The 24,547-nt window shown below is 36.0% G+C and overlaps 1 protein-coding gene across 1 annotated transcript; it reads right to left on the bottom strand.

Annotated features, from left to right (window-relative positions):
- Nucleotides 1-24,547, bottom strand: RP2 (RP2 activator of ARL3 GTPase). The gene is made up of 4 exons (XM_070365811.1): nt 23,886-24,547; nt 18,582-18,696; nt 1,648-1,733; nt 1-208 (listed from the first exon to the last, which is right to left on the bottom strand). The coding sequence occupies exons 1-4, from the start codon at nt 24,531-24,533 to the stop codon at nt 125-127; spliced, it is 933 nt and encodes a 310-aa protein (XP_070221912.1). The 5' UTR covers nt 24,534-24,547; the 3' UTR covers nt 1-124.

The raw sequence follows: 24,547 nt of genomic DNA, 5'->3' as shown, positions 1-24,547 counted from the left end.
CAGTATTCAACAATTTATTTAAAAAATGACTTTAACAATTTTAGCATCAGTTTAAAAAAAAACCCATTGCTAACACACAAATTGAAAAGGGCTTAATACGAAGTCCTTGGTTCCTCATTGCACTTCATATTCCCATCTGTATATCAGCAAAATTGTAGAAGCTGTCTACATCTCCAGGTGCCGTCTCCTTGCTTTCTGATACAAATATCTATGTTAAATGTAAGAGAAAAAAATAACATATTAGTAATCCCCAAATTCCAAAGCCCACATCCTCCACAAACAGTCAAAAGCTTGCTATTTAAAAGAAATTCTGGATTTTCTGTAGAATTCATGCAGTATAGTTTCAATTAGCTATGATGTAAATACAGCTCTTTTAAAAGCATTTATGATATAATTAAAGTCTTTGCTTTATAATGCTTTGGTTTTATTTTACTACTCTTGGAATTTCAGTTTTTAAAACATGTAAACCAATATTATGAAAGCTACTGAATAAAGAGATTTATGTAAAGAACTCTTAATTTCTTCTATTTTCTAATAAGAATCTCAATAGACCAAGAAGCAAAATTTGAGATTATTTTTTTCAAAGCTGCTAAAGATATTTTACTAATTTTAAATTAACTATTTTCCAAACATCAACAAAGCAGTACTCAATAGAACCCTTCAAAAACAGTTTTTTATAAATGTCTGCCAGAAATCAGAGGAGACCTGAGTTCTATTTATCTTTATCATAACTAGCTGAATGATGCTGACAATTTAATCAACCTCTCTGGGCTCCATTTCCACATCTGTAAAATGAGAAAGTTGGATTAGATAATCTATAACTTATTCAGATCTAAAATCTCCAAATCATATAAACATTTTCTCTCTGTTTCCTTTTCCATTCAATCTGATTATATTTGCCCTCTCCCTAAGTACTTGTGCAATGATCAAATGAGACAAAAGACAAAGTACTTCAAATTATGCAAATTCAAAGGCCCATAAGCTAAATCAGACTACAAAACCAAACGTTTCCTCTCAGATATTTATAAAAAAAGTTACATATACTCATTTAATCCTCTTATATATTTGTTTCTAAGCTATATTAAGTAAAAATTTGAAATTCTTAGACTCATCAACCACATCTACATGTAATGATTTCTAGATATAGCTCAAGTTTTGATGAAGTATTACTGAAGCAAATAAAAGTGAACACTGAGCAATAGGCTTGTCCATTTAAAGTATACAATCTTAGAAATGTAACATTTTCAGCATATCACTATTTTTATTTATTTGCCACACTGTGCGGCTTGTGAGGTCTTAGTTCCCTGACCAGGGATGAAACCTATGCTGCCTACACTGGGAGCACAGATTCTTAACCATTGGACTGCCAGGGAAGTCCCAACATATCACTATTTTTTAAAAAGGAAGAGACATTTGGTGAGACATTTGACTTTAGAAACACGTATGATTGAGATTTTTAACACGTAGACACTTTGTGAATTTTTAAGCTATTAAAATTTCAGTTTGGCAAGGAAAAACCAAAGCTTAGTTCTCGATTGTTTACCAAAAGTTTTAAAAATCATGATGTGCTAAAAGTACTATTTAATTGTAATGAAAAGAGAAGGAAATGAAAGGTTCGATTGAAATATAGTCAATAGTATCTTGTACCTTGGTCCCTTTGAATGTCTCATTGACAATAAGTTGACATCCTTCCACAGCACCATCTCCATTGAACTCCAAGGCAATAACAGGACCTATAAGCAAACCCAGGAAGTGTTGTCTTATCATGAACACAAATCTATTCTCAAATTAATCTTCTTATTCTTCCTTGAAAAATCTACAGCCTTTTCTTTGGGGGTAAGAGAAAAGAAAGAAGAGAGTAGATAGATAGGACACATCACTTCAGCTACTTTTACTCTAATCATAAAACAAATTAACATAGAGTTTCATCACATGACAAGTAGCTTCAGTGCCATTACAGGTCTAGTGTCACATTTTTAAGTGTTGTAAATAGTCTGGCTTTTCTGGTTTTCATTCTTCTATGAAAACCATAAAAAGTCCACCCATTTAGCAGTACAAAAAAATAGCTGATAAAATGACAAATAAGATCAAAAGCTATTCAAGTCCTTTTGCCAGGCAGCCAGTCTTTCTTCCAACTCTCCTACTTACAGCCAAGTTTTGGGCCACCAATAATGAAGCTAAGCCAAGTAGGAATTGAGGCCAGGTACCAAAAGTCATGATCATCTGAAAGTGTTTTCTTGAATGTACCATAAAACTATATTCTAGAACCAAAGAACAAATTTTATTTTTTAATTCTCTGGATAGAACATTTGTGCCTCCTTTTCCATACTTAATTTGATTACTTTTAAACCACCTGTACTTGAAATTCTGGTGTAAAGATTAGTGATTCAGTTTGGGCGGGGATCTAAATGTAGCACTGGCACTACTGGTGTCAAGTTATTGGCAAACATGGCCATAAGTCAGCCAAACAAAACAAGCCTTTCAATTCAATTCAATTTTTTTCAGTTATATTCCTAATAGATTTGCTCTTTATCTCCCAGTAATGTAGAAGTTCTGACCTCCAGGAAATTACAAATTTCTTGAAAAAAAGACATAAATCTATTAAACCATATGGAACAAGGGAGAATAATGAAGTATTAAGGAATGAAATACTAAAATGAATGTAGACATGTGCCTCAGAACAAGGCACAAGAAGGAGAGAAAAGGGCTTGTGATTTAATACAGACAACAAATACAGAAAAGACAGGCTATGTCACAGTCAACTCTACAATTAGATACAGTGAACAAGTTTGACTTTTGGCAGCATCACAGTATGTAGATTAAGATAGGTGCTGAGTAAAGAAGATAACTGAGGAATATTTTCTCAGAAAAAAAAAAAAGGATGAGTCTATGTCTGAGGCAAGAAATGAGTAAGATCAACCTGGAATATCTTGTTGAGCCAAAAAACAATCAGGCTATCAAAGACCAATAGGGTTTTATCAAAAGGATATAGGAGCCAGCTTGAATAGGCTACTAATGGCCAAAGATGATACATAGTGAGATCAGAAGGAATAATGATGGCAATTTATTAAAACATACTGAATACATAAAGTCATGAGCTCATAATAACATTCAAAAAAGACACAAACAAACAAAATTCATTGGACACCACTGAAGGTTGCTAGGGCACCAACTTTTTACTCTGAAAATTGATGTTTAATGATTTTTCCTTTATTTACTTTGCATTTCTGATATGAAGCATATTTCAAGTTAGTCAAATATCTCAGTGTATAAGAAGTTCTGTTAATATCCATTAATAAATGCAGAGGTAGTGACACAATTAGAAAATGATCATTTTGAAACTGTTAATAAAATAACTGGATCAGGCAACAATCATCAATGGCTTTAGTATCCCACAGGGAAGACTGACTGGAAACTACAATAAAAAGATTGTCACCACCTGAGCCTAAGAATCTTAGCATCACTAGAAGTACAACAATCAAACATTATGTGCCTTCTCATTACAGAAAAGAGTACAACCTGTGAAATATTCTTACCCTCCACCCCCCAAAAAACCCCTTAAACCTGAGTGTAAACAAGGCTTTGATTTAACTTTTAATCCACAAGAACTACAGAAGGACAAATTAAACAAACCCATGCATACTATGGGACAATTGACCAGGTTTCTTTTACAAGACAAAGGCATGAAACAAACAGGGGACGGGGAACACCTGTTTCTGGTTAAGAGTGATATAAGATACAAAACAACCATATCCAGTGAGTAAGGAGGCCAATTTTAGATCTGGATCAAATTAATCATAAAAATATATAAAGAACGTTTTTAGACAATTAGGGAAATTTGAATATGGACTAGTCAGTAGATATTAAGAAATTGTTAATCGTGTTGGATGTGATAATACATACCACTTAGGAGAACATTTGTGTAGTATATAAATTATATCTTTATTTAAAAAGAAAACAGTCATTTTTAACTTCATTTTGTTTAGGACACACATACTGAAACATTTAGGGATGAAATGACAGGACATATCAAAACTTGATTAAAATACTTCAGCAGAAAAGAATATAGATTATTTTTAAAAGTATGGCAAAAAGTTGATAAAACTGGGGTATGGGTACACATGGAATCATTGGAAGCTACTTTAGAGTAGAGATAGTACATATAGAAGTTTGCAAAAAAAAGTTTAAAAATACATTTTAAACTGAATAAATATTGAACTAAAAAGAAAAAAGTTGATAATGTAGGGTTTCCAGTTTTGCAGAGAATGGAAAGTTTTAATTAGGATAGAATGGAATATGCTTTTATTCAGGATCACTAAAAGATACATATATATATATATAGATACATATATACACACATATATTATATATATAAATATTATATGTATAATATATATACACACTATATATATATAAAGTCAGACATTTATTACTGAAAGTTCCTGTATTCTACAAAAAGACAATAAAATCTAGAATTTGGAAATACAGTTTTGGTAGAATTACCCAAGTATGTAACTTGGTTGCTATCCTTTGAATAGAACATTAAGAACTTCTGATAAGTGACTTAATTTGCCAACAAAGAAACATTAACCAAAAAGGCAGATAAGTGTATCAATTTTGATTAACATGTGTGCATTACCCTAGATTTAAAAAAACTACACCACCAACAATGCCGTTTTTAAGCAGTTCTAGTCATCTCTGGAGAAGGCAATGGAATCCCACTCCAGTACTCTTGCCTGGAAAATCCCATGGACAGAGGAGCCTGGTAGGCTGCAGCCCATGGGGTCGCTAAGAGTCGGACACGACTAAGCAACTTCACTTTCACTTTTCACTTTCATGCATTGGAGAAGGAAATGGCAACCTACTCCAGTGTTCTTGCCTGGAGAATCCCAGGGATGGGGGAGCCTGGTGGGCTACCGTCTATGGGGTTGCACAAAGTCGGACACGACTGAAGCGACTTAGCAGCAGCAGCAGTCATCTCTAGTCATCTAATGACGAGGACTACAATGACTTCAAAGTGATTACTTCAAGTGATTATTTCAAACTGAATTATGAGGTCAAGAAGATCACTGGTCATGTTTTTAGTGTTTTAATGTGACTGTCTTATCAAATAGCTTGCAGTAGCTTTAAATCTAAATATTTGAACTGTCATGAAAAAAATGTGAGACTCTGAAGTAAACAAAAATGATTTCTGGATATCCTATCTAATGAACTCTATGTTATTTAACATGACCTTGGAACAAGCCATTATCACGTTTCAGTTAGATTACAGCAACAGCCTCCCAGCTGGTCTCTCCGTTTTTCTCTTAGAGTAACCAGAATGATAAAAGCTACATTTTAAAGGGACCATGGCATTCCTATGCTCTAAAACCTCCAGTAAAATATGTCTATACTTTTCTTATTTTTAATTGTTCTAAAAATAATGGACAGTTTAGGGAGCAGTTGTCTCAGGATTACCTGAGATGCTGTCTCCCAGGCTTGAACTCCTAAAATTTTCCACCCAAATAAAACACAACTCTTAACATTTAGGTTGTGGATATATTTTTCTAGTTGGCACTTAAGGCTCCAAAATCACTGCAGATGGTGACTGTAGCTATGAAATTAAAAGACGCTTGCTCCTTGGAAGAAAAGCTATGACCAACCTAGATAGCATATTAAAAAGCAGAGACATTACTTTGCCAACAAAGGTCCATCTAGTCAAAGCTACGATTTTTCCACTAGTTATGTATGGATGTGAGAATTGGGCTATAAAGAAAACTGAGCCCCGAAAAATTGATGCTTTTGAACCATGGTGTTGGAGAAGACTATTGAGAGTGCCTTGGACTTCAGGGAGATCCAACCAGTCCATCCTAAAGGCAATCAGTCCTGAATATTCATTGGAAGGATTGATGTTGAGCTGAAACTCCAATACTTTGGCCACCTGATGCGAAGAACTGATTCATTTGAAAAGGCCCTGATGCTGGGAAAGATTGAAGGCAGGAAGAGAAGGGGACGACAGAAGATGAGATGGTTGGATGGCGTCACTGGCTCAATGGACATGAGTTTGAGTAGGCTCCAGGAGTTAGTGATGGACAGAAAGGCCTGGTGTGCTGCAGTCCATGGGGTCTGAAAGAGTTGGATATGACTGAGCAACTAAAATGAACTGAACTGAACGGAACTAAATTTCTTTGCATTGTTCATTTAAGAAGGGCTTGTTATCTCTCCTTGGTGTTCTCTGAAAGTCTGCCTTCAGTTGGGTATATCTTTCCCTTTCTCCTTTGTCTATAGCTTCTCTTCTTTCCTCAGCTATTTGTATAGTCTCCTCAGACAACTCTTTAAAAAACGTCGTCACCAAAGACAAAGACTGAAACGCTGTTCGGATTGAGGGAGAGCCATGACCACTAAATGCTACACATAATCCTGGAACAAATGAAAAAAAAAAATTTCCCTCTGCAAATAATAATAAAAATAAATAAATAAAATAAAATATTAAAAAATTTATTTATTTACTTGGCTGCTCTGGGTCTTAGTTGCAGCATGTGAACTCTAAATTGTGGCACATAGATCTCATTCCCTGCCTAGGAATCAAACCCAGGCCCCCTACATTGGGAGTGTGGAATCTTGGCCACTGGGCCACCAGGGAAGTCCCTTGTTGACACTTAAGGTTCCAATTCTCACCAATATGGATCAATTTGTACCACAGAAGGACAATGAATGTGAAAAAGAAGAACTGCAGAAAGAACCTGAGGACAATGAACATGAAAAAGAACTGCAGAAAAACTTGAGGACAGTGAACATGAAAAAGAAGAACTGCAGAAGAAACTTGGTTTTATCCTACACATAGGGTAGGGTAATAGCTTAATACTCAAAACAGAATTAAGACAGAACTCTAAACAGAAATTTAGAGCTATTTCTTTGTAAAGCTGCTCCTCACTGTTATTTCCTATAAAACCCATCTGCCTACACCCAGAGAAACTGATCTTATTCCTTTCAATTGAAGGATACCATCAGGTTTTCCTGGTATCACTTTTCTTGAAACTTAAGTCTGCAACTGTCTCAAGGCAGAATGCCAAGATCATCAGGGGACTCAATTTGTCTCTTTCTACTTAGGAAAACACATTCTAAAAAGGATTCTGAAAATGACATTTTACATTTATTTCAATAATTTGAAAATTATTTCAGAAAAGAGGTACAGAGAGCTTACTATAAATTGTTAATTTCATTTTTTATAAAGAAAGATTATAGTTAGGAGTGCATGGTAACTGTTAAAGAATTTTTTTCCAAAGTTAAAAAAGAATATTTGACTAATAGTCTTTGAGAAGAATAGTTCATATATCACACTGATTCCCTCTTTTATTGAGAAGCTCTCTTGAAGTCATGTAAGAATCTGTGAAAGAGAAATAATGCATAATTCAGGGAGAAGGGAGGGAAGAGAAGGGCAGTAAAAAAGAAAGAAGAGGAACAAAACAGAGAAAACCAGTAGGAAATGCTGGCAACTGTGGAGAAGGAGGAACAGTGAGGGGGAAAAGGAGAAAAGAAGAGAAGAGGAGTAAGAAGAAGAAATGGAGGAAACAATGCTACTTCATTTCTAAGATTGTGAATAAGGCTTGTCCAGAACTTTCATTACACTTGTGTTGAAGCTTGTATTATCAAAAAAGGAGAAAATCATTTATTCTCATGCATAAATGACATGAGAAACAAACAAATGGTAAATGAAAATATTTAGAAATAACCATGGTAAAAAGTTTAAAACAGTAGGATGACTATAAAAAAGAAAAATAAAAACTTTTTCTTCCATAGCTTTCTTTAAAACTGAAATAAAGGGCTTCCCTGGTGGTCCAGTCGTTAAGAATCTGTCTTGCAACCATGCAGAGGACACCAGTTTGATTCCTGGACCAGGAAGATCCCACATGCCGCAAGGCAACTGAGCTCGTGTGCCTAGTGTATGTGCTCTGCAACAAGAGAAACACCTGCAATGAGAAGTCCTGACGCTGCAACTAGAGAGTAGCCCCCGCTCACCAGAACTGGAGAAAGCCCTTGTGTAGCAACAAAGACGTAGTGCAGCCAAAAATAAATAAATATTTTTTAAAACTTAAAAAAATGAAATAAAGAGTATAGTTATTCAACACTGAGATCACACTCTTAAGTACCTCCATTTTTTCCCACTGAAGGATATTTTACATATTCCTTTTATTTTACGTTTCTCTAATAATGAAGGATGTTGAGTTCCTCACTTACTTGTACTGTGAATGCTTCATATCCACTGCTTCTTTTTATTGGACTTTTGGATTCTCTTTGCTGATTAGCAGTGTATATAAGTCATAGAAATAAGGCCTTTATATGTGATATTATGTACAAACGATCAAAACATATCTAGAATTTGTTCCCTTCTCTCCACCTCTTCCCATGATAATGGACTTACTGGACAATATTTCTCTCCTGAGTGACTACAATAATCTTGCAACCTTATTTCTTGTTTCTGCTGAAAAGATACTAGATGCCCAGAAGTGTTTCTGTGGTTAGGGGATTAACAGCAGACAACTCTTGTAGAGGGACAACTTCTGATAAATTGAATGTGTTCTTGAATGTCTATTAAAATCCTTGAGAAAAAGAAAAAAATAACTGACAGTTTAATAATGTAAACAATGCATTAGGTGTTTGTAGCATATATAATGGAGAAGGCAATGGCAACCCACTCCAGTACTCTTGCCTGGAAAATCCCATGGGCGGAGGAGCCTGGTAGGCTACAGTCCATGGGATTGCAAAGAGTCGGACACTACTGAAGCGACTTAGCAGCAACAGCAGCAGCAGCGGCATATATAATAGTAAAACATATAGCAATGACACAAGGATAGGAAGGAAGATTTGAGAATATGATGTTATTAGGTCCTTATAAACTACAAGCCATGTGGTACAGTACTATTATAAAGTGAAAGTGAAAGTCACTCAGTTGTGTCTGACTCTTTGTGATCCCATGGACTATACAGTCCATGGAATTCTCCAGGCCAGAATACTGGGGTGAGTAGCCTTTCCCTTCTCCAGGGGATCTTCCCAACCCAGGGATCAAACCCAGGTCTCCCGTATTGCAGGTGGATTCTTTCAGCTGAGTCACAAGGGAAGCCCAAGAATACTGGATAAATTATTTAAATATGTATACTGTAAAACCAAAGGTGACCATTAAAGAAGACTTAGGGAAAGAAGTATAAATAAATCAATCAATAGGTTTTATTAAAAAATACCCAATTTAACAGAAAAAGAGTTAACAAAAAAACAGAGAACAAGTGGAACAGAAAGCAGCTAGCAAGATGTAGATGTTAATCCAACTATAACAATCTCTTTCAATATGAATGGTGTAAACACAGCAGTTAAAAGACAGAGACTGTCAGATTGGATTGAAAAGCAAGAACAAACTATACGCTGTCTACAAAAAATTCATTTTAGATACACAGATTTTGATAGTTAAAAGAAAATGGATAAAAATATATGATGAGCAAACAAAAGCTGCAGTAGATGTATTTCAGACGAAGCAGATTTCAGAACAAGGAAGATTATCAGAGACAAAGAGGGACATTACATAATGATAAAGGATTCTTTAAGAAGATGTAATTCTAGATGTGTATGCACCTAAAAACAGAGTTTCAAAATTCATAAGGCAAAATCTGATAGGATTTGAAAAAATAAATAGACAAATGCACAATTATAGTTGAAGACTTTGACACTCTTCTCTCTTTAATTTATAGAACAAATAAGCAGAAAATCAGTAAGGATACAGATGACCTGAATAGCACCATTAACCAAACCAATCTAGTGGACATTTACATAACATTTCATGAAACGAAAGCAGATCATACATTCTTCTCACATGCACACAGACTAGGAAGAACCTTAACTTTTTAAAGAAAATAGAAATCATACAACGTGCATTTTCAGACCATAAGATCATTAATCTAGAAATCAGTAATAGCAACATATCTGGACAATCTCTCAAATATTTGGAAAATAAACATTATACTTCTAAATAATCCATGGATCAAATGGAAAGTCTCAAGGGAAACTACTACATCAGGGGTCAGCACACATTTTCTGTAAAGTGCCAGATGGGAAACATTTTAGGCTTAGTGTCTAAATACAATGTTTGCCACAACTAATCATCTCTGCAGCAGAGATGTAGCAGCAAAACGTAATAAATAAACAAGTGTGGTTGTGCTCTGATAAAACTTCATTTACAAAATATACAGTAGGCCATACTTTGCCAAACCCTGAGTTAAATGAAAATAAATCATATCAAAATTGGCAGGATGCAACTACAGCAGCACTTAAAGGAAAATTTCTAACACAAAATACATATACAGTCAATCTTCATTATTTGCAGGTTCCTTATTTGCTAATTGCTTACTTGGTAAAATTTATTTTACCAAACAGGCAAAATATTTTACCTAATATCAATACTTGCACTTTTTTCATGGTCATTCATGGACATATACAAAGTGGCAAAAAATATGAGCTGCCTCACATCCATGCTCCAAGGTAAATTTGAACAAAGTGATGCTCTGCCTTCTTGTTTAAGCATTCATTCTGTAAACAAGTGGCTTTTTCACAGTCCATTTAGTACCACATTTTTATACATTTTGTTGGTAATATTGGTATTTAAAATGGCCTTCAAATGTAGTGCTCAAGTACGGTCTAATGTTCTTAAGCTTAGGAAATCTGTGAAGTGCCTTACAGAGAAAATATCTGTTATTAACAGATAAGCTTCATTCAGGTACAAGTTATAGTGCTGTTGGCTGTGAGTTCAATGTTAATGAATCAAAAAAATATACTAAATGAGGGTTTTAAACAGAAACACACATACAACAAGGTTATACTGATTGGTTGAAAGAAATGCTGTGACCAGAGACTTACAGGAACCTAGCCCTACATTTCTCCTAGGAGTAGCAGTACAGTACTCACTGATTCAATATTCACAGCAACTTTATAGAACATATTTACTGTGAATAACGAGAATTACTCTATTAGAAAAGATGAAACCAGTAATGCAAACTAAAACCTTAAGAAACTAGAGAAAGAAGAGCAAATCAAACCTAAAGCAAATAAAAAGTAAATAAGCATTGAGCAGAAACCAATGAAACTTAAAAGAGAAATAGAGAAAATCAATAAAACAAGGAGTTCTTTCTTTGAAATTATCAACGAAAGTGATAAACTCTATCAAGGCCAATGGAGAGGGAGAAGCCTCAAATCACCAATAGGAGTATAAGGACATCGCTACTGATTCTGCATACATTAATAAGAATAAGGAAATACTATAAATTCTACACCTATATATTTGATAACTCAGATGAAATGAAATAATTCCCCCAAAGACAAAAACTATCAAAACTCACCCAAGATGAAAAATATATCTTGAAGAGCTCTATATGTAATATATAAATAAATTAATTAAATGTATAGCTACAAATCTTCCCCTCAAGTCTTCAGGCCCAGATGGTTTTGCTGGCAAATTCGACCAGACATTTAAGGAAAAAAATGATACTAATTCTCTATAATCTCTCCAAGATGACAGAAGATGAAGGATACTTCTCAAATCATTTTATGAGGCCAGCATTACCCTAATATCAAAGCAAGACAAAGATACTACAAGAAAAGAAAATGACAGACACAATATGCTTCATGAACAAAAATGTAAAAATTTTCAATTAGCAAATTGGATCCAGCAATATATGAAAGGGATAAAACATCATGATCAAGGGCATACATCTCAGGAATATACGGCTGGTAAGACATTCAAAATTAACAAAAGTCACTGACCAGATTAAATGACTCAATAATTAAAAAAAAATATGGTCATTTCAATAAATGCAGAAAAAGAATTTAGCAAAATTCAATATCCATGCGTGATAAAAACTTAACAAACCAGGAATAGAATGAAACTCCCTCAGTCTAATAAAAGGTATATATGAAAAAAATCTGTAACTAACATCATTCCTAATGGTGAGACTGAACACATTTTATCCTGAGATCAGAAACATGGCAGAGATGTCCTCTTTTCACTAGTCTACACAACAAGACCTAGCCAACACAATAATGCCAAAAAAGGAAATAAAAGGCATGTCAAAGAGACAGAGGAATTAACCTAAAAGAGCTCCCAAAGAGTAAAATTGGAACAATTTGACAGTATTGGACTATAACCCAAAGAATAAAATACATATCTGTGAGCCCCTACTGACAGACATAAATGACTGAATAAATAAATGGGAGAGAAGGGACAAATCTTTCATATAGAATTCCAAATAATCTATGTAGATACTCCTTTCTCTAGGAGGTGATGCTTAATTCCTTCTTCTTGAGTGTAGACTGTTCTTAGAGATTCAACTTCCAAAAAAAAATAGAAAGAACTTCCAAAGAGTATAGAAAGGGGGAAAAAGGAACTTTACAGTGTTTAAGAAACCTGGCAGATACCACCTGAACCAAGTCACTAAGGGCAACATCACCAGTGTTAAGTTATGTTGCTATCACGTGCCCTACGGTGTGGTGTGATGGGATGTGATGTGATGAGAAAGGCACTTCACCTCTCCTCCAAAACTCAAAACCCCAGTATAACCAGAGAAAACACTAAGACACACACAAATCGAGGGACATTCTACAATAATTTACCAGTACTGTTCAAATATTTCAAGGTTATGAAAAACAAGGAAAGACTAAGGAACTGTTATAGATTAGAAGAGATTAAGGAGATATGGTGACTAAGTGCAATGTGGGATCTTGGATTAAATTCTGGAACAGAAAAAGGACATAAGTGAAAAAAAACCCAGTGAAATCTGAATAAGGTTTATAGTTTGAATAAAGAGTATTTTACCAATGTAAAGTTTTGACAAATGTACCATGCTTATGTCAACATAAGAGGAACGTAAGTAGTAAAACTCTCTGTACTACCTTTGTAACTTTTCTGAAAGTCTAAAATTATTCCAATATAAGTTTATTTAAAAAAATAGAAATGTCTAGTAGATTTTCATCTCAGTCAAACTAGAAGCCAAAGTCTCTACAGTGGCTCACATGGCCCTATATTATCTGATTCTTCCTTTACTACTTCTCATATCTCATCTATGTTTGCTGAATAAATGAATGAATGATCCTTTAAAACAAAGGAACCCAAATCTGACTAATCATCAGAACCATATGGGGAACTTTGTAAAATGCAGATGCCAAGGGAATATCTCAGAGATATTTGAATCAGTCCTGAAGTGGGAGTTGGAAATTTAAATCTTTAATAGTACCCCAGGCAGTTCTGAGAATCAGTCATTCGAAAGATTCTCAGGATGAAAAAACACAATGAATTCCCTCATTAAGCTGTCAAATAGCTTCATTAATAGAAAGGAAATAACTGTGACTACTTTAAATGATGATGAAAATTTAGAGACTCTAAAATAAAAACTATTTGAAATAAAAGCAAATTTTCCAAAGGGTAAGTCCACTCCCCTCCCCTCTCAGAACAGTGGTTTGCAACTGGGGGCAATTTAGCCCCCGAAGGGGCATTTGGCAATGTCTGGAAACGTTTTTGGTTGCCATAATTGGGGCAGTGTGCTACTGGCATCTAGTCAGTAGAGGCCAAGGATGTTGCTAAACATCCTATAATGTACACAACAACCCATCACAGCAAAGAATTATCTAAAAATATCAAATACTGGTGAGGTTGAAAAACTCTCCTTAGAATGTCTGATGGCCACTTTTACATAAAGACCCAATGCCTCCAATACCTACAGGAATATCTCCACGGACAGCCTGTTCATTATTCCATGTCAATCAATGCACTACTGGCAGCTTAAAACTTTTGCCCAACTTTTATTTTGAAAAATTCCAGATATTATAGAAAAGTTGGAAGAATGACAAACATCCATTTGCTCTTCGCTTGCATTCATGTTAAGTCGCTTCAGTCATGTCCAACTCTTTGCAACCCTATGGACCACAGCCTACCAGGCTCCTCTGTCCGTGGGATTCTCAAGGAAAGAATACTGGAGTGGGTTGCCATGCCCTCCTCCAGGGGATCTTCCTGACCCAGGGTAGAACTCACGTCTCTTACCTCTCCTGAATTGGCAGGCAAGTTCTTTATCACTATCACCACGTGGGAAGCCCTTGCTCTTCACCTATACCCATCAAATGCTAACATTTGGCCACATTTGCTTTGCCACACACTATACACATACACACACATGCACACAGACATGCACAAACACACACTTTGCATTGCTGAGCCATTTGAAAATAGTAGATATCATAACACTTCAGCATGCATCTCCTATATAAATGACCACAATACTATTATCATACTTAAGGCTACAACAATAATTCCATAATATCATCTTCAAAATTCCCCAGTTGTCCCCAAAATGACTTTTAAAACTTTAGAGTTCACCCCACCCTAATCCAAAATCCAATTAAGGTTCATTCCTTTCATTTAGTTGTTCCGTTCAGTTCAGTTGCTCAGTCGTGTCCGATTCTTTGCGACCCCATGAATCACAGCACGCCAGCTCTCCCTGTCCATCACCAACTCCCAGAGTTCACTCAAACTCATGTCCATCGAGTTGGTGATGCCATCCAGCCATCTTATCCTCTGTCGTCCCCTTCTCCTCCTGCCCCCAATCCTTCCCAGCATCAGAGTCTTTTCCAATGAGTCAACTCTTTGCATCAGGTGGCCAAAGTATTGGAGTTTCAGCTTTAGCATCAGTCCTTCCAATGAACACCCAGGACTGATCTCCTTTAGGATGGACTGGTTGGATCTCCTTGCAGTCCAGGGGACTCTCAAAGAGTCTTCTCCAACACCACAGTTCAAAAACATCAATTCTTCAGCGCTCAGCTTTCTTCACAGTCCAACTCTCACAACCATACGTGACTACTGGAAAAACCATAGCCTTGACTAGATGGACCTTTGTTGGCAAAGTAATATCTCTGCTTTTCAATATGCTATCTAGGTTGGTCATAACTTTCCTTCCAAGGAGTAAGCGTCTTTTAAATACATGGCTGCAATCACCATCTGCAGTGATTTTGGAGCCCAAAAAAATAAAATCTGACACTGTTTCCACTGTTTCCCCATCTATCTGCCATGAAGTGATGGGACCAGCTGCCATGATCTTCGTTTTCTGAATGTTGAGCTTTAAGTCAACTTTTTCACTCTGCTCTTTCACTTTCATCAAGAAGCCCTTCAGTTCCTCTTCCCTTTCTGCCATAAGGGTGGTGTCATCTGCATATCTGAGGTTATTGATATTTCTCCCGGCAATCTTGATTCCAGCTTGTGCTTCATCCAGCCCAGCGTTTCTCATGATGTACTCTGCATATAAGTTAAATAAGCAAGGTGACAATATACAGCCTTGATGTACTCCTTTTCCTATTTGGAACCCGTCTGTTGTTCCATGTCCAGTTCTAATTGTTGCTTCCTTACCTGCATATAGGTTTCGTTTAATCCAGAACAGTCCCCCATTGTTTTTATCCAAGGGTGTTGTCTGCAGAGTCCTTGCCAATTGCCTTGTAAAATGTCTTCCATTTTTGATTTGTCTCATTGTTCCCTCATGGTGTCATTTAACATGTCTCCAGATTTCCTTTATTCTCTATAAACTAGAAGCTAAATCTTGGCTCAATTAGATTCAGGCAAAATATTTTTGGCAAGAATACTTCACACATGATGTTGTATATTATTACCATCACATCAGGAGAAATACAATGCCAGGTTGCTCTGCCATCACTGATGCTAAGTACCCTGATGTAAAGGCACACTTTCCATTTGAATTAGAATGTGTGTATCCTACTTCTCATCAACTTTTACCCCAATAGTTTTAGCATTCATTGATAACCTTTGAGTTAATTATTACATCAGGGTTTGGAAAATAGTGATTTCTGAAGTCTATCATTCCTTCTATGTTTATTAGCCCACAGTATTCTGTAAAGAACAGAAGAGCTTTCCTTATTCCCTCTCTCCCTGCCCACCCTTTTGTTTGATGCTTGTGTGTGTGTGTGTTATTCGCTCAGTTGTGTCTGACTTTTTGTGACCCCATGGGCTGTAGCCCGCCAGGCTCCTCTGTCCATGGAATTCTCCAGGCAAGAATACTGGAGTTGCCATTCCCTTCTCCAGGTGCTTAATGCACATTTATTAACTGAATATATTGAATACTATTGATTTTACAAATTAGATAAAAAGCATGGGCTGATGAATTTTATAGAGATATTCCTCAGATTATAAAAACAAATTTTAAACAGATGATTTGTTTGTGATCACCTAGATGAGAAACTGATTATTACTGTGAGACCATTTGGGGTCCTGGAGAACTGGTCATTTCAAGCTAATGGAAGAGTGCTTTCCTGGTGGCTCACATGGTAAAGAATCTGCCTGCAATGCAGGAGACCCAGGTTCAATCCCTGACTTGGAAAGATCCCCTGGAGAAGGGAATGGCAACCCACTCCAGTGTTCTTGCCTGGAGAATTCCATGGAGAGAGGAGCCTGGTGGGTTACAGTCCATGGGGTCACAAAGAGTTGGACACGACTGAGTGACTAACACATACATAGGAAGCTTCTGGATCATGGGAATATCTAGCAGTCATTCATGATATCCGTGAGGACCATACAGTTAGATAGATTCCAAGATGACTGGGTATGCTGGTCTATGGTTCCAGTGCCAATTTCCTCTCTCCTCTTTTTTATTACCACTATGGATGCATGGATTTCTGATGTTGTTAAATCAATTCCCTTCATTATTGTGGTTTTTTTTGGGGGGGGGGCCACACCACGTGGCATGTGGGATCTTAGTTTCCTAAACAGGGATTGAACCTATACTCCCTACTTCATCATGCTTTTGATGCTCAAATTGTCCCAAATTTGACCAGTGGAAATTCCTTGAGATTCCTTTAAACTGACTCCTGTGACCTTTTGACATGGCCTCATTAGTCTCTGACTACTTCCTATGGACATCTCTGATTTTAAAAGCTGTTTATATATTGCTTTGCTGAAATTCTTAAAACATCTGTCCATTAGTTTGAGTTCTACTTTTTGCAGGAACAGAACACTTCTTCCATGTGGAATGTTATGTGACTTAAAAACACATACTATGGTTGTGTTAGAGCAATTCTATGAAACCACTTCACTAACATTACACAAGCATATAAATCATTAATTTAGGTCTATTCATATGCCCACTTCATCCCTAATCCTCACACTTTTATATGTCTATTACACTTATTATTTGATTGAATTTTCTTAAAGCTGCTAAGGGTTTAAAGATTTATTTTCCAGGTTCCATCAGAATGTTCCTGTATCAATAAGGCTGCATCAAAGGAGCCAGGTCATAATTTCCTATATATAATCTAGGATAGATTCATACACTGGTTAGAGACAGTCTATGGTACTACCAGAGGAATCACAAAAGTATATAAAATATATTGTATTAATACTTAAGGACTGAATCACACCCAGCATTAGTTATTAAGATTATCCTAACAATCCTCCAATATTTTCCTATAGCTTTTTGCAGTTTATTTTAACTTATTTATACATAAAGAGCATATGAATGCAGATGTGCCCCCTTTCCAGGATATATCCAATCATCATTATGTATTATTATATATTTTGCTCAGGCCAGTCAAGAAAAGCCTGATGAGCCTTCAGCAAACAACATCCCTGCTCTGACGGATGAACTCTGTCTTCTAGAATCAGGACACCTTCAAATACATGGAGACAAACAGCAACACTTCAGAAGTACACATGAACTCTAGTTCCTCTGTTTGTAGACATATTTCCAGCATCTGAAATTTACTGGTGGCATTTGCCCACTGGGGAAAACAATTCTAATTATGCATAGAAACTTAATCAATCATGTTAAGTACACAGAATGGTATGCCCTTTGATTTATATTTCTTATTTCTTTTCCAGTACTGTCAAAGCACACTCACTGAAGGCAGAAAGAATCCTTATCAAGTCCTTTATAACTGGCAGGGAGAAGGAAATGATCACTCACTATAGTATAATAATACAACAATAATAAAATAATAATTAAAGATGATAAAATACATAATAATAAAATGTGACTTTCAAGAAATAAGATGATAGAACAGGGGAAGGAAAAAACCTAATGCGTAGTGTCTAGTTGCAGGGTGGGGGTTGCAGATCAGTGGTAAAGCATGTGCTTTACATGTATGAGGTCCCTTCCATTTGTCTTTGGGGCTTCCCTGGTGGCTTAGATGGTAAAGAATCTGTCTGCAATGTGGAAGACCCAGGTTCGATCCTTGGGTAGGGAAGACCCCTGGAGAAGGGAATGGCAACCCATTCCAGTATTCTTGCCTGGAGAATTCCATGGACAGAGGAGCCTGGCAGGCCATAGTCCATGGGGTCAAAGAGACATGACTTAGCGACTAACACTTTCACCTTTCACTTCACTAATGTCTAGTTAATTATATATGGCATTTTGAATGATGTGAAATTTTGACATTTCTGAATGGTAACAGGAAAAACATAAAACAAATGACAAAGAGAAGACAATGTAAGAGAAATACTAAAGGCAAGAGTAAGTCAAATCAGCAGTTTAAAAGAATAACCACAAAAAATATACCAATCATCCAGAAGGTACCTTTGTTCAAAAGAGGAAGGAAGTCAGGTGCTTTTTCATGAAAAACCCTTTGAGCATCTTCGGCTTTCATTGACACCTCCTTTGTCTGAACTAGGAAAAAGCCTTTAGCAACCATCTGTGGGAAATAAAATTTCATTCAGATTTTAAAATGACCTGAGGCTAAAACAATGTTTTCCTATTCTACAATTTTTCTATATAAAATGCAACACAGCACTCTGATTTTCATTTTAGTTAGAACTGTAATTCAGGGTGTTTACTGTAACAAGTTTTCACATACACAAGATTCTTCCTTCCAGATGCATGGTTCTGGTTAAGAATGAGTACTGCTATGCTTACTGTTACAATTAAGAGCCAAAGAAACATAAATTAGCCCTCAAAATTTTAAGCATTATTTAAAATTTTTTTTGACTGAAACTAACAAATATAAGCTTTAGTTTGGTGATAGCGCAAATGTCCAATGAGAGGAGAATGGTTAAGTAAATTATGGTATGTTCACATGATAAAATACCATAGTTCATTAAATATAACAAATAATAATGGGGGAAGCTTATATAATAATGTTAATTTTAAAAACCATGATTCAAATTGACATAGTCTAGCACAACAATGATAGATTATGCTTATGGAGCACTTACTATGTGCCAGGCAGTTTTATGTATTCTATATGTATAACATGTTTAACCCTCTTACAAGACAGATACTATTATTACTCTCATTTGACAGACGAGAAATTAAAGCACAGAGTGGGTAAGACATCTGCCCGTGATCACACAACTATTAAGTGACAGAGCTGTGATTTGAATCCAAGTAATCTGACTGCTGTTGTTCAGTTGCTAAGTCATAACCATGTTTGCAAGCCCATGGACTGCAGCACGCCAGGCTTCCTTGTCCTTAACTATCTCCCTGGGTTTGCTCAAATGTGATTACAGACTAAATAAATTTAAAACTATTCCTACAAAGATAATTCAAGGTACAGCATAAAAAGCTTATTTCTACTCTATTTCTATAGTTCTTTACAGTAAGTACATATTTTTTTTAAACATGCAAACACAATTTATTGTGTGATAATAATTTTCATCCATCTTGGGCAAATATTTAGGAATAGGACTGTTCAGTCATATATAAAATGAGTACACATTAATTTTTAAGATAATTATGAAAAAAGTTTTTTAAAATGCAAAATTATGGAGAGAGTAACATGGAAACTTACATTACCATATGTAAAATAGATAGTCAATGGGAATTTGCTGTATGTCTTAGGAAACTCAAATGGGGTTCTGTATCAACTTACTGGGGTGGGATGGGGAGGGAGATGGGAGGAAGGTTCAAAAGGGAGGGGATATATGTATACCTATGGCTGATTCTCATTGAGGTTTGACAGAAAACAACAAAATTCTGTAAAGCAATTATCCTTCAATTAAAAATAAATAGATTTTTAAAAAATGCAAAGTGACTCAGCCAATTAAAGCCTATTGAAATTTTTAATCATAAAAGTAACAAATAAGCTCAATATAGAATATTAAGAAAAAAACAGAAACAAAGAAATATTGACCAAACTGCCACTACTCAAGGATGTCACTGCTATAATAGGTACACCTTCTTTTCTGGGCCATGCCACATGGCCTGTGGGATCTTAAAAGTTCCCTAACCAGGGATCAAACCCATGCCCCCTGAAGTGGAAACTCAAGAGTCTTAACCACTGGACCACTTCATCAGGGAAGTCCTGGTATACTTCCTTTTACCCTTCCAGTTTTTGTTCCATTACAGAAATAATACAGGTTTTATGTAAAATCCATAGAACTAAAAACAAAAAAAGAAAACCCTGATCTTAATCCACTTCCTAAGAAGAACCACAACTATTAACATTTTAGCATATATAACTTTCCAGACTTATCTACTTAAAAAAATCAGATACATAATATTCTACAAATTTTCACTTAGTTGTAAACATTTTCCAACTATTCTACTATAAAATCAGTTTTAATGTTTGATAGTATTTCATTCTATGGCTACATTATCCCATACTATTTCATCAAATTGGATTCAAACTCAAATCCTTTTTCAGAGCCCTCAAGGCTGCCTCAGAAATAAAAAGAAACACCCATTAAAAAAGTAGAAGAAAATTACATAAACATCACTGCCAGACGATGACTGCAAAGTTACTTAAAATATCAGAAACAATCCGACATCTGTTTCTAATTCCCTAGACTGCTCATTACCTCTCATTTTATAGTCAGACACATAAACTGACAAAAAATAAGATGATTAATTCAAAATACCATTACCTAAAAACAAATAATGAACTATGAAACTAGTATATCTAGTTTGATGTTTCACTGCAGACATGTGAAGAAACTGTTTCATGAAAATTCTACTTTTAAAGACTTGAAAGTAGCAGTAACTACCCAACTTAAATTATCCAATACTTTACTTCCCAGATGGTGCAGTCGTAAAGAACTCGCCTGCCAATGCAGAAGTAGGAGACGTGGGTTCGATCCCTGGGTTGGAAGATCCCCTAGAGGAATAAATGGCAACCCACTCCAGTGTTCTTGTCTGGACAATTTCATGGACAGAGGAGTCTGGTGGGTTACAGTCTATGGGTCACAAAGAGTCGGACATGACTGAGCACGTATGCACGTGGTTACTTCCAAACAACTCAAACTACTTTTACTTTAATTTATCCTATGCATATCTGTGATGCAGTTAAGAGCCAGCAGGAAATCTGATTTTTAGATGAGAAAATTGAGGCTCCAGTGACGCCATCCAACCATCTTGGATGACAGAGGATGAGATGGTTGGATGGCATCACTGACTCAATGGACATGAATTTGAGCAAACTCTGGGAGATGGTGAAGGACAGGGAAGTCTGGTGTGCTGCAGTCCATGGGGTCCCAAAGAGTTGGACATGACTGAGCGACTGAACAATGAGAATTTCTCTTGACTCCTATGGAATGTGTTTTCTGGTTTACCCAGTTTTTCTAGACTTCCTACTCTCTCCAAGTTTTATACTTTCTATCTCAAAAAACTATTACAATAGCTTTAATTTATAAAAACAGTATGAAAAAAATTCTGTGTTACTCCTACGGTTTAACAAAACCAGAGATAGCAATCACAGTTTTAGTCTAAGCTGTTTTAAGACATTTGTGTTATGATATGGAAAGACTCATTTTATTTTTTCCGTCTCAGCACTAACTAGCTTCTACACATATTTTCCAGGGAACTCTAGCTTCATTTTTTTTTTAAAAAAACTATGTAATCTCTCTCTTAATATGTAAGTCATTGGTCTTTCAGCATGTTGTGATACCCTGTTCACATGTACTTGGTATTTTCTTCTTTTTGTTCTCTTTATTCTGTGATTTCAGAATTAGTTAGGATAACTCTAGCCAAAAAGTTCCATGGTTCTTCCTTCTAGGCTAGAGGGTAGTATCTGCTTTGCTTTCACACACTTTTGGTCACATTTCTACTCCACCAGGCATTTATCAACTTTCCTTTACCTCTGAGGCAGCATAACAGTATCATGCTTAAGGGTTAAGACTATGGTCTACAAAGCCAAACTCCCTGGATTTAAATCATGGCTCTGCTACTTACCAGCGAGTGACCTCTTGCTGGTTACTTACTTTCTCTGTGACTCAATTTCTTATCTGTATAAAGAGGAACAATGGCACCTATTTCATAGGTTATTCTGAATTAAGTGAGTTAATTCACTTAAATATTATACAATAAACACTATATAAATGTTAGCTATTATTATTATTGTCATCATTTTAATTTTTGTTATTGTTGCATTTTTATTTCAGTTATTCTGTAATCCAGAAGGCTATATAAAGAACACAAATCTTCCTGGTCAGGTTACTTTCAAGTGCACACAACCTGTCATTTCACATATCAGATACCAAGTTAAAAGGTTAAGAATGTCTGATGACTCATGAAGAATGACAGTGTTTGCTTCGATGGCTTTTTTTCTTTAAACATATTATACATTCTTTATGTTCTCTTTGAACTATCAACCAAAAAGGAGTTTAACCTGAATAATTACTTCTTTTGAAAAATGTATGTAGGTTTTTTAAAAAAAATCACCATACAGTATAATGAAAATGTTTACCTCAGATATTGGATTAACATGTGATTAGACAGCTCAAAGGCCAGAGCACTTTTTCTACATCTCACCAGATCCATAGCACATGTTTATCAGATTGGCATAATCAAAAAGAAAATATCAAATTCTTAAGATTATACTTGGCTTCAGTTGTTTGGAAAACTGGACCTCAGATATACTTTGAAGATTTCAGACATGGGCTTTCTACATTGTGGAATGTATAAACTACAGAGAAGCAGTCACTTGTAGTTTTTTTTTCCCCTAAAACCATTCTTTTTGACAGAAGTGTTACAACTTTAAAAAAATCCATTCAAAAAGAGTTTTCCGTTCGCCTCTCCATTTCTGGAAGTTTGATTTTCAAATTCAAAGAGACTTTCTGAAGAAAGCTTGATTAATGGATAATCAATACTTCCTATTGCTGCCTCCCCATTGGAGCATCCACCAACCAAGAACTACTACTTCTGGAATCCCTAACCTCCAGATCCCCACTTATTTCTCAAGTGAAAGTTGCTACCCAAAGAACCCTTCTCTATTCCTGAATGCACTAAAAGCCCCTGATCATGAGCCTACAACCTCTGGCGTCCCAGCTGCCACCTCATTCTATCACACTAACTTCCTCTTCATGGCAATAGGGCAAAGGGAAGTAAGGAAAGTAATGTGGAGGTTGCTCTCACAGTCAAAACAAGCTCCAAAAGTTGAATTCCTAAATGTCTTTCTCACACCCTAAACAATTAAAAACTCCAGATAAATTTCCCCAGTAAGTAATTATAAAAGGTCATGCTTCACTTTGTAGTACTACTGTGATAAAGAATGGAAATTATTTGAGGGCAGATAATTTTGTTTGTGTATCTCTCCTCACAGCATATATTACATTTCATCAGCTCTAAACTTCCATCAATTGTAAGAGGCATTTCTGAGAAGCAAAACTGGAAAATAAAGGCATATCCTATAATCAATGAAATATGGTAACAGTAACTTCCACATAATGAGTGCTTAATGGATGCTTCCAGAATTGAATTATGTTTTTAAAGTTTCTTTGGGAAAGTATTTGAGGCCTAACTTCAGATAAATCCATAGTGGGCAGAGGACTATAATTTAAGGATTGCCTGTATTTCTAATAGCCAATTTGAAAAGAATGGATGTTCTCCAGGAAGTGGTTTGTTCCTATATAGGTGTATGTCTGTTTTGGTTCTCTCTCTTCTCCTTACCTCATCAATTAGTTTTCTGGCATTTGCTATAGTATAATCACCAGCAAATAATACCACTAAGCATGACTCATCACTGCTCTTCTGTCTCTGACCCCGGGACACTGGAACGATACTTCTACTCGCTTCTGTGGAAACGCGGACAGCTTTGAGCTCTTCGGTAGTAGGTAGAGGAACATGGTCCTGAACGACAGCATCTTCTGGAAGAAGGCTCCAGTTGTGTTCTCCTGACACAGGTGTAAAGTCATGAATGCTACTCCAGGTATTATTGAAGATACTGAGCCCAGCATCTTTGAACTGGAAAGCTAATTCAGGGTAATACCATTGAAAACAGCTAAACTTGATATTCGTGGAAGACTCAATAATGGGCTGAGTGGCGCAGCACAAGAAGACTTCCAGCTTTCTACAGTCCCGCACACGAAACTGTTGGCAGGCTAATGCGCACTTACAATCTCTGCAATTCCGGAAAAACACGCTGCCTTTCACGGGTCCCAGAAAAATGACACAATTAGTACAGTCATCAATAGTAACGGTAGCAGAATGATCAAAAATATAGATGTTACAGTTCTCACAGTCTTGAATGAGAAATTGTTGTCCTGCCACTTTCCCAGGTAAGCGACCTACTGTTACATCCTTCAGTCCACTGAACATGTAGTCTTTCAGAT

Source organism: Bos mutus, chromosome X (assembly GCF_027580195.1).
Source record: "Bos mutus isolate GX-2022 chromosome X, NWIPB_WYAK_1.1, whole genome shotgun sequence".
In the NCBI taxonomy this organism is placed as follows: domain Eukaryota; kingdom Metazoa; phylum Chordata; class Mammalia; order Artiodactyla; family Bovidae; genus Bos; species Bos mutus.
Note: the sequence above shows the minus strand (reverse complement) of the source record. Positions and strands in the feature narration are given on the sequence as shown.

What these genes read in the sequence shown, in the direction of transcription:
- RP2 (XM_070365811.1), bottom strand. Translation starts at nt 24,533, where the DNA reads ATGTTCAGTGGACTGAAGGATGTAACAGTAGGTCGCTTACCTGGGAAA. An exon ending in CCTTCCTCTTTTGAACAAAG is followed by an intron (nt 1,734 to 18,581) that starts GTACCTTCTGGA and finishes GTTTGCTTATAG; the next exon opens with GTCCTGTTATTGCCTTGGAG. An exon ending in AGACATTCAAAGGGACCAAG is followed by an intron (nt 209 to 1,647) that starts GTACAAGATACT and finishes CATTTAACATAG; the next exon opens with ATATTTGTATCAGAAAGCAA.